The 11,618-nt window shown below is 40.4% G+C and overlaps 1 protein-coding gene across 1 annotated transcript; it reads left to right on the top strand.

The window, feature by feature from the left end:
• Window positions 1-5,246: 5,246 nt before the first annotated feature.
• Window positions 5,247-10,599, top strand: tmem51b (transmembrane protein 51b). Its single transcript, XM_047581842.1, has 3 exons — window positions 5,247-5,529; window positions 7,863-8,292; window positions 9,289-10,599. Exons 2-3 carry the CDS (start codon window positions 7,877-7,879, stop codon window positions 9,740-9,742), a joined length of 870 nt encoding a protein of 289 aa, XP_047437798.1. The 5' UTR covers window positions 5,247-5,529; window positions 7,863-7,876; the 3' UTR covers window positions 9,743-10,599.
• The last annotated feature ends 1,019 nt before the right edge of the window (window positions 10,600-11,618 follow it).

Genomic DNA, 11,618 nt, shown 5'->3' with positions numbered 1-11,618 from the left:
GCGTCTCCCTCAGCCACTAGAGCAAAGTTATTTTAGCGGGAAGATCGGACCAGTTCAAACTTGTTTAGAGAAAGATCGAACACAGCCCTTTACTCTTTGCACACATACAGTCAAGCCCATATATACTTGGACAGTGACACAATCTTTATGATTTGGACTCTACATGCCGCCATGTTAGATTTGAAATTAAACAACTAAGATGCAGGTGAAGTGCAGATTTTTATTTATTGTTTGTTTATTTCAAGGGGTTGAATAAAAATATCCCATGAAACGTTTAGGAATTACAACCATTTGTGTACAAAGTCTTTTAATTTCAGGGGCTCAAAAGTATTTGCACAAATTAACATTACCATAAACAAAATGTTAATTTAAAGTCTGGAGACCCCATCCTTTGTGACTGTTTGCCAGGCCTTACCTGCAGCTGTTGCTTGTTTGTTAGTCTTCCTGCCCTAAGTTTTGTCTTAAGTAAGTGACATGCATTCCATTTCTTTGTCTATGTTGCTTCTGCAGTATGTTTTGGGTCATTGTCTCTCTATACTATGAAGCTCCGTCTTATACACTTTGGTGCATTTGGCTGAATCTGAGTACATCCCTATATGCTTTAGAATTTATTTGTTCTGAAACATCATCAATAAACACTATGACCCAGTGCCATTGGAAGCCAGGAATGCTGTCCTAGAACTGGACTGGGGACTTTCGATGTTTTTTTTTTTTTGACAAAGTCTAATCTGGCCTTTCAGTTTTGAGGCTGATTGATGGTTTGCACTTTGTGGTGAGCCCTCTGTATTTGCTCTCATGAAATCGAATCTATTTGGCAGACTTAGATACTGATACACCTACTTCCTGGGTGGATGTGATCATCCATCGCCGTTGTCTTCCGTGGACGTCCAGGCCCACATGTTGTGGGTTCACAGCAACAGCTTCTAAATCCAAATGCCACACCTGGAATCAACTCCAGACCTTTTACCTGCTTAAACAATGAAGGATTAATGAGGGAATACACCATGCAGCCCATTGAATTTTGAGTCAGCTGTCTAATTACTTTCGGTCTGTTGAAAAAGAGCTGGCTGTATATTAAAGAGCTGCAATAACTAAACCCTTCCTCCAACTTGGATGTGAATACCAACACATTACAGCTGATAGTCTGCATTTTAAGCCCATACAGGTGCTGGCCAGTAAATTAGAATATCATCAAAAAGTTGAATTATTTCAGTAATTCCATTCAAAAGGTGAAACTTGTATACTGTATACTTTCCTTCCACACATAGTGATATATTTCAAGTGTTTATTCATTTTCATTTTTATTATTACAACTGACAGCTAATGAAAACACCAAATTCAGTATCTCAGAAAATTAGAATATTCTGAAAAGGCCAATGAAAAAAATGTTTTTTTTAGAAATGTTGGCCAACTGAAAAGAATGAACATGAAAAGCATGCGCATGTATAGCACTCAATACTTAGTCGGGGCTCCTTTTGCCTCAATCACTGCATTAATGCGGCGTGGCATGGACTCGATCAGTCTGTGGCACTGCTCAGGTGTTATGAGAGCCCAGGTTGCTCTGATAGTCGTCTTCAGCTCCTCTGCATTGTTGGGTCTAGCGCATTGCATCTTCCGCTTCACAATACCCCATAGATTTTCTATGGGGTTAAGGTCAGGCGAGTTTGCTGGCCAATCAAGGACAGGGATACCATGGTCCTTGAACCAGGTACTGGTGGTTTTGGCACTGTGTGCAGGTGCCAAGTCCTGTTGAAAAGTGAAATCTGCATCTCCATAAAGTTGGTCAGCAGCAGGAAGCATGAAGTGCTCTAAAACTTCCTGGTAGACAGCTGCATTGACCTTGGACCTCAGGAAACAGAGTGGGCCAACACCGGCAGATGACATGGCACCCCACACCATCACTGACGGTGGAAACTTTACACTGGACCTCATGCAACGTGGATTCTGTGCTTCTCCGCTCTTCCTCCAGACTCTGGGTCCTTGATTTCCAAAGGAAATGCAAAATTTGCTTTCATCAGAAAACATAACTTTGGACCACTCAGCAGCAGTCCAGTCCTTTTTATCCTTGGCCCAGGCGAGACGCTTCTTACGCTGTTTCTTGTTCAAGAGTGGCTTGACACACGGAATGCGACAGCTGAATCCCATGTCTTTCATGCGTCTCTTCGTGGTGGTTCTTGAAGCGCTGACTCCAGCTGCAGTCCACTCTTTGTGGATCTCCCCCACATTTTTGAATGGGTTTGTCGTCACAATTCTCTGCAGGGTGCGGTTATCCCTAGAGCTTGTACACTTTTTTCTACCACATTTTTTCCGTCCCTTCGCCTGTCTGTTAATGTGCTTGGACACAGAGCTCTGCGAACAGCCAGCTTCTTTAGCAATCAACTTTTGTGTCTTGCCCTCCTTGTACAAGGTGTCAATGGTCGTCTTTTGGACAACTGTTAAGTCAGAAGTCTTCCCCATGATTGTGGAGCCTTCAGAACAAGACTGAGGAACCTTTTAAAGGCCTTTGCAGGCGTTTTGAGTTAATCAGCTGATTAGTGTGGCACCAGGTGTCTTCTATATTGAGCCTTTTCAGAATATTCTAATTTTCTGAGATACTGAATTTGGTGTTTTCATTAGCTGTCAGTTGTAATAATAAAAATGAAAATGAATAAACACTTGAAATATATCACTATGTGTGGAAGGAAAGTATACAGTATACAAGTTTCACCTTTTGAATGGAATTACTGAAATAATTCAACTTTTTGATGATATTCTAATTTACTGGCCAGCACCTGTATTATACAACTGTATCTTGAACATGTTTTTTTATAAACAGCTAAAATAATAAAATGTGTGTCACTGTCTAAATAGATATGGAGCTATCTGTAGCAATAAGTGATACTCAGCTGTCTGAGCATTTCAATTATTCCAACTTTAAAGGTGGATTTATCATGAACTGCTCTTTTCAGTCTAGGCCTGTTATTGTTATTTATCATTATTAATTATTTATTTATTTGTTAACACAAACAGCTAATCGGTCAATCACATGGCTGCAATTCAATGCATTTAGTCATGTAGAGGTGATCAAGACAACCTGCTGAATTTCAAACCAAGCATTAGAATGAGGAAGAAAGGGGATTTAAGTGACTGTTAACATGGTGTGGTTGTTGGTGCCAGAGGGGCTGGTCTGACTATTTCAGAAACTGCTGATCTACTGGGATTTTCACGCACAACCATCTCTAGGGTTTACAGAGAATGGTCTGAAAAAGAGAAAATATCCAGTGACCTCTCACATCAACAAATGCGTGGTTGATGTGAGAGGTCAGAGGAGAATGGGCAGACTGGTTGGAGATGATAGAAAGGCAACAGTGACTCAAACAACCAACCACTCGGTACAACCAAGGAATGCAGAATACAACCTCTGAACGCACAACACATGGAAACTTGAAGAAGATGGGCTACAGCAGCAGAAGACCCCACCAGGTGCCACTCCTGTCAGCTAAGAACAGGAAACTGAGACTACAGTTCACACAGGTTCACCAACACTGGACAATAGAAGATTAGAAAAACGTTGCCTGGTCTGATGAGTCTCTATTCCAGCTGCTACATTCAGATGTCAGGGTCAGAATTTGATGTAAACAACATGAAAACATGGATCCATCCTGCCTTGTATCAACGGTTCAGGCTGGTGGTGGTGGTGTAATGATGTGGGGAATATTTTCTTGCCACACTATGGGCCCCAAATTGGGCATGGTTTAAATGCCACAGCCTACCCGAGTATTGTTGCTGACCTTTATGACCACAGTGTACCATCTTCTGGCGGCTACTTCCAGCAGGATAATGCACCATGTCACAAAGTTCATATTATCTCAAACTGGTTTCTGGAACATGACAATGAGTTCACTGTACTCACCAGATACAGTCACCAGATCTCAAACCAATAGAGCACCTTGGGATGCAGTGGAACAGGAGATTGACATCATAGATGTGCAGCTGACAAATTTGCAGCAACTGTGTGATGCTGTCATGTCAATATGGACCAAAACCTCTGAGGAAAGTTTCCAACACCTTGTTGAAAGTATGACGTGAAGAATTAAGGTAGTTCCTAAGGCAAAAGGGGGGGTAATGTTTTACTCGCATGGTGTACCTAATAAATGTGTGTGTGTGTATACATATATACATTTACACACATATTTATTAAGTACACTGTAACATGTTATAAGTGCTTGAATTCTCACTTTTTATCATTTTATTTTTATAATGCTTATACAACCAAGCAGGCTTCACACACAGTGAGCTTTTTCATGAACACTTAAAAAGGTAATTATCCTTCAGATGTGTGTAAAGTCAGTGTTTAGCCTGAAACTATATTTATGAACTTTCCCCATAAATAAATAAATAAATAAATAAATCAGATTCAGTGAATACCAGCTCCACAGCTGAAGGGATAAATTGAACAACCTTTTGATTCTATAGATAACACATACAAATTGATTGGAGATTGCAAAACGTGCAATAAGTGTCCTTCACTAAAGAAAATGGTAAATATTTTTTTTTTGATTTTACATTGATTTTGCAGAATTAGGATAACGACCTGGCTGTTCGGGAGCTTTCATTCCCAACATGATATTCCTCAGTCGAAGTCCATCTGTCATCTAAAATTAGATGGAGCAGGAGATCATGTGATACGACTGAAAGCTGCACCACAGTGGACCTAATGGACCCGTAATGTGCATGAAGCCATAATGGCAGAGACCATAAAGATTTTTGAAGTTGCTCTCTTAGAGCCGCAACATACAAAAGGCGGTTTGTTTCCTCAGCTACACATCAAAGATGCAGTTTGCAAATTTGATAGGTTTATGTTCTGTTAAATTAAATCCACATTAACTTCACAATCATAGATGAAATTATTTATCTGTCCATTTATCAGAAACTCGTCAGTGAGGAATTGGTGGTGTTCTTTGGCTTGTGTGAAAGTAAGCTGTTGACATCCAGGTTAAAAGAAATCTGAAGATGTTCTCCTTTGCTTTGGGAGGGTTTATATTACCGGAAAATGTCAGGAATCTAATGATTTATGCATGAAATGAGACTGGCGATAAGAAAAAATGTTATGTGAAAAACAAAATAAATTAAGAATGAGGGAATGTTCTTTTACATACATTTTAATACTGAGAATAGTTTAAACTAATTTGGTGAACCTGGGCGTGTCCTCGTGCCACTAATTCGTCCCCAGAGGAAGTTTACCTGAGCAGCGCTAGGACCAAGGGGAAAACGGGTCCCTTTACAACCAGGAGAGGGGAGGTGTCACTTCGGCTGGAATTTGTTCAAAGTTCCTCACAACTATAAATTTATATCTACAGCGGTAAACAGTGTGGGAATAAATCCCCATGTGGTGTTAAAACGACAAGACAAGCTCGGTTGTGACCGCCTGGAATCGGTGCGTGTATGTTTCCTTCCTCTTCTCCCCTCTGATCTTCCTGAAAACACCTGCGCGCTTCAGGTAACTCACCGATGAAGAGGGAAGTCCTTGTGCGCTGAACGGTGAAAAAGGTAAGGCCTCTCCCAAACCACCTGCACCACGACGAACCCAGAGACCAAGACCTTTTAAAGTTTACAGATGCTAGATGAGTTTCAGGGTGTTTTGTGTGAAGTTATGAGGTGTTTCAATGCGCGCTGCTGCGTCCGGGGCATGTCCCCATTCACGGGAGCGACACTGTGTCGCTCCCGTGAATGGGGACATGCCCTTCCTCCTTCTGAAACAATGCAAATTGTGGCTACGCACCCGAGTGACCGAGACACCTGAGTGTCTCGGTCACTCGATCACTGCTCTCGTGGTGTCATGAGAATCAGCAGCAATTAGGTCCATCTACAATAAAGGTTGGACAGTGTCTTAATGCTGGTAACGTACTGATGTGGATCAAGACACACCCATGCACGGCCTACAACTCACAGAAAACTAACCCTATGTATTTATGTCTTGATAAAAAGTGAGTGGTAGGAAGTGGCACAGAAGCTACCAAACAGTCACATTACTTCGGACCTGGTAATGATTACAGTACAGTACAATAGCACATATTGTTGCGCAGACCAGGATGCTACACATCGCGTCATCCACCACACATGACTGAAATAGTGCAAATGAAGAGGAGACAGATGACAACATGACAGATTTAAATAGTAAAATTCAGAAATCAGAGCTAACTAATATTCAGCTATATCACTTCTTACGAATGAAATCATGGTGTCAACACAGCAATACACTGATTCAACTGTTCCTGTGCCACTTCCCTTACCTGCCTACCTACATTTAAAAACTTATTTCACGTCAAATATTTATGTGCAAACCAGACACTAAAAGGTGGCAGCCTACCGTGATTTAATGAACAATTTCGAAGTTCATAATTAAAAATAAACGGCGTTTAATGTTGATGTTTGGTTCATTAGATGAAGTCGTTGGAGTCAGTGCATTCCATCAGGTCACAGATGTGCACCGATGTGTGAAGCCTGAGGTATTCAAGGTGGAAGTTTAAAGGTTTTGAGTTTGATCACATGAGTCCTCCTGAGTTCTTCCCATCCTGTTAAAGGGAAGTTATTCACTGGGTTCTTTAAATCATCCTGAGACAATGTGGATTGTTTTTGACACTGCATCAGTACAAATCAAATTCAGGAGGATGAGCTTAAAGCATTCGTATTTGTAGTTTTAATTCCTAAATCAAATTTAGATGTGAATACCCCGCACCTCAGGCAATATTCATTATGTAATTGTACCTTAAATATGTTTTTATTAATTGTTAAGGTAACAAATATACACTGATCAGCCATTACATTATGACCACCTTCCTAATATTGTGTTTGTCTTCCTTGTGCCTCCAAAACAGTTGTAATCATCAGAGAATGGACATGGGTCTTTTGAGGGTGTCCTGTGGTGTCTGGCAACACCCCGTTATTAGTGGGGGCCTTTAGGTCCTCTTGGGTTGAGGGGAGGGGCCTCTGTTGTTCAGGTTGATCCATTCATCCCACAGAGGCAGTCACACTCAGTAATGAGATGTCGTTTCTTCTCGTTAAGACATAATTTAGAATTAACATTTGTAGCATAATTTGTAGTATATATTAAGTGTAATCGAACCCTCTTAGATTACATGTAGTCTCTTTTTTCACATCTTTAATGATGGGTTGTGACACAGTGTCAGTATGGATCCATCCCTCTTGATGTTTGATTATGTACAGTGTAATGTATGTTATACAGAACATTACCTTGATGCCCACCAGCACCTTTTATGGCATCACTGCCCTTTTAATAGTACAAGCATTGCTGTTAGTACTAAACATTGTTACTGTCTAATTAAAGAGCGTTCATGGATTCAGTCTTCTGTCCCTATTGATGTTTATTAGAGCGTGTCATTATTGAGCCTTTCTGCGAATACATACTTTTTGCCCTATGTCAACCAAGACACGCAGGGAAATTCCTCTTGTCGTTACAGGGAATTAGTGACAACTAATGTTATATGTGCCCAGATAAAGTATGTTTTCAGATATTTTGGCAAGCTAGTGTCACTTCATTCTTTGTGTGTCATTCCTCCCCGTGATTCCTCCCTGTCTCTCAGTTTCATGTTTGTCAAGTTAAGACTTGTGTGGGTCTGCCCACAGACTTCGGCGCTTTTTGTTTTCATACAACTTGTTCCTTGCAACCTGATTTTCCGCTCTGTCATTTTTCAAAAGTGCAGGTTTTTGCTGCGTCGTTCTGTTAATGTGATGCTCTGATCTCAGCCTTAAGTGTGACACGGGTCAAGTTTAAGAACATCTTGACTGGAATATTCGCATACTGTAACTTTAAATGGAGAACAGCTCTTTGTCATAAATGTTTCTTTCTTTTTCTGCTGCAGATTGTCCTGCAGGTATGTGTTCCAGTCGGAGTTTATGCGGCGGCAATAACCGCCCCAACAGATCGTCCAACTCGGAGACGTCTGGTTCAGGTGCCCACTATGCCCTGTGCGCCCTGGGTGTGGGGCTCATCGCCCTGGGCGTTGTCATGATTGTGTGGAATGTGATGCCCATGAACGGAGAGGAGTCGGACGCTTCTCCACCTCAGCCAGGAAATAACACTACAGCGCCTGGGAATGACGATGAAGAGGACACAGATCGCACAAAGTCCTCATCGGTGGCGCTGGTGCTAGTTGGGGTCGGAGCCGCCATATTGCTCCTGTCCATTTGTCTCGGTGTGAGGAGCAAGAGGAGAGCTCAGAACCGAGCTAACCAGCCAGCAGCTGCCGGAGCCCCCTTTGCGGATCACGTAGCAGGGGAGCAGCAACAGCCGTGAGTGACGACTTATGGTTCAGTCTTTACTCCCTAGTGCCAAGTAGAACTGACCCAAAGAACTAATGAAGGTGCTAAAATTAGGACACAGGCTGCTCTTGCTTCAACTTATGGAACTGAAATCATTTAAAAGGTGCGATTGAATGTAAACCCACGCCCACAAAAAACTTTAAGAAATAGAATAATGCAAAAAGTAGTTTACAGAAATGTTGGCAAACTTGCGCTCGTAGTGTAAGTCTGACTCAGAGAGCAGGATGTTTTTAAGACACATTTGCAGAAAAAAACAAAACACAGAACGTCTTTAAATCTAAACCTTAGATGATGCATTCAGAAATGAATGTTAAAGACGGCCCTGAATGTTGTCGCATAATATGAGAGTAGTCCTAAACATTCATGTGCTGCTGATCGTCACACTTTCAAAAGTGTACTTTCAGTGTAGTACCATCATGCCAGTAAACATGAAGAGAAATGTAACTCGGCTTATGAAATATTTAAGAGTCTTTACATGGTGCTGTTGTTATATTTAACAATGGGATCAAATGTAATTTGAATGTGATGTGGAAAAGCAGACCATACCTTTAGAGAATTAGTACCTCAGCTCTGCAGAGCTTCTTAGCTTCCGCTAGCTTCTTTAGCTTTAGCTTTGTGGCTATGAGGGCTACTGCTTTGGTTCACATTCACAGCTTTTTAACAAAAATTTCTGACAAACCCTCATCTGACAAACAAGGCGTACTTAGCTCTGGATATCTGACAGACACAAGTGGAAACCAGCTGATGAACGCTAAAGTATTTAGCAGCTAGAGAATCAGATATTGAGCTCATTAGCTGATGGACACCAGAGCAGAGTTGAAAGGGCGTAAATATCAGACTTGCTGTGATCACATCTTTTAGTCGCCCTCTTGTCTGTTTATTGATCACGATTGTGATGACTATTTAGTTGTGTGTTTCGCCCACAATGCTTTCTCACCCACTGTCCTCCCTTGCATGTCTTTTCAGAGCTGTGGACCCGACTGCGTTCAGCGTGCCGAGCTACGAGGAGGTTGTTGGCAGCGACACCTACCCCGTCCGTGACAGCAACCTTCTCAACAGCACCTCACAGCTGCCGTCTTACGAGGACATCTTGGCTGCCGTGGAAAATGAGGGGGTGGAGCCTGCTAACAACTCCACGGAAGACACCCCTCTTAATGATCCCGCACCGGCCGCCGTTCCGGCTGCTGCCGAGGCTTCCGCCGGACCGGCCGCCCTCTCGCCAAAAAACAGCCTGCCCTCACGCAGCAGTAGCCGCGCCAGCCGTTTACTGCGACCCCTCCGAGTGAGGAGAATCAAGTCGGACAAGCTGCACCTGAAGGACTTCCGTCTCCAAATCCGCAGCCCCACACAGAACCCAGTGACCATTGAACCCATCACTCCACCGCCCATGTACGACAACAAGACGCCTGAATTACAGTGATGCTTCACTCTTATTGCCCGTTTCTGATGAAATGAGTGAACATGCCTAAGATTTAACGGACTAATGATAATATTTCTCATTTTCAAGGTCGAAATTACAAAAGTAAATGTGACAGCAGGCAGCATGATGTAGACACACTTCTGAAATGAGAATATTCCTGGTGAATATCTTGTTCGGTATCACCGATGCTTGTGATATTTATTTTTTTGGTGCATTATTCAGTTTTAATAGCTGCGATTATCTTTAACTTATGTCAAAGAAAGGACAACGTTTCAGATTTTACTGTACAGCCAATATGTTCTCACCTCACCAATAATTTGTATATTTTGATTCTGATTTGTTGCATGAAAATGTGAATCTTGTGATTTAAGTGGAAAATAAATGGGAAGGTGATGATCCGGGGGATTTTTTAAGTCCTGTAAAGTATGAGATGTGTAACTTTTTGTAATGTTATGAAAAAAAAAAGAGGCCGAAGATATATGACTCGTTATATGTTAGTTTATGTGTCTTTTTAAAACCACTTGTCTTAAAGAAACTAGTTGAATGGTGATTGACTTGATTAACTGTGTTGCAATATTGGTGAGTAAATGCTTTTTCCTATTTCATTTAAGATCTGTTGCAAAATATCACTAAAAAATTACTTAAACATTTTTGCTGTTATTAATGGTGTCACATTAACATTCAAATAAAATTCTAATCTTTTAATTATTTTTCTTAATATGCATGCCAATACAGCTTTATTTATTTTAGTAGACAAAAGCTGTAATTTAACTGTTGGTTAATAAAATCTGTCAATGTTTGGTTTGTTCCTTTTTTAAAAAAATAAAAAATAAAAATAAATCTCTGTTGCCATGACAGAATTTACTATATATGATTTACAAGCTTTTGCTTCTTAGGTCTTAATTGTCATTGGTTAATGTTTAGCACCCCCCAGTGGTTTGACAGGATATATGATCAGTCCAGGTTAATGTAAAACTCAAAGCCTTATTTACTTTACTCTCTGCAACATCTGAGCATGCCGTTTACTAAGAATTAATAGGAGTGAGAATATAAAATATATCAATTAGATATGAGCCAAGAAAGCAAACTGATAGGCCTTGTAATGTGTTTCAGCTTCCTTGACTCTAAAGGCTTTCATTAGTAAAGGGATTATAGATGCAAGATATAAAAATGACTAAAACCACCCAGAAATTTCTCAGTTAGAGTAGAAGTCATTCAGTCGACGTGTTATTTATGTGTGTAATGTTAAACTATATTTAAAGTATTAAAGCAGAGTACTGTATATTATTATTGATTAAATGTGTGCACCGCTGGTCAATAGGGTGGAGATAAATTATGATAACTAACTTATTTTAACTGTGGATTAATTTGGTGATTTTCTAAATTAACTAATCAATGTCTTTTTAAAAATATCGGGAAATTGTGAGAAATGTCCACTGCAATAATCTGGAGACCAAAAAAAATGTATTTATTAATTTTATTTATTTTTATTATTTATTTTACCTTTTCAAACCAATAATCCACACTTTAAACTTAGTAAAAAATATATTTAAATAATTCAAATCTGTGGGGAAAAATGTCATTCCTTACATTTGAGAAGCAGCAAGAATGAATTGTTGCTGTTTGTTTGACACAGGACAAGGTTTAATTTATATTAATTTGTCATGACAAATTTGTCGTGTTTGAATACAACTATCAACAATAAGTTGCATTAGTGTTCAGCTGTCAGGTAGCATTTTGTGTGAACGTGCAAAGTAGAAAAGGAAAAATTAAGTATTGCATTTTGTATGAATAGAGCACAAGGACTTCACTGCAGTACAGGAATAAATAAATCACTTCATGTTTACAGTGTGTCTGAGTTCAGTAGGAAGTTGTA

Source organism: Mugil cephalus, chromosome 4 (genome assembly GCF_022458985.1).
Source record: "Mugil cephalus isolate CIBA_MC_2020 chromosome 4, CIBA_Mcephalus_1.1, whole genome shotgun sequence".
In the NCBI taxonomy this organism is placed as follows: Eukaryota; Metazoa; Chordata; class Actinopteri; order Mugiliformes; family Mugilidae; genus Mugil; species Mugil cephalus.
This window is presented reverse-complemented; position numbering and strand designations above follow the sequence as displayed.

Coding starts and splice junctions, on each gene's coding strand:
- tmem51b (XM_047581842.1), top strand. CDS start 7,877: ATGTGTTCCAGTCGGAGTTTATGCGGCGGCAATAACCGCCCCAACAGA. Junction 8,293..9,288: donor GCAGGGGAGCAGCAACAGCC/GTGAGTGACGAC, acceptor ATGTCTTTTCAG/AGCTGTGGACCCGACTGCGT.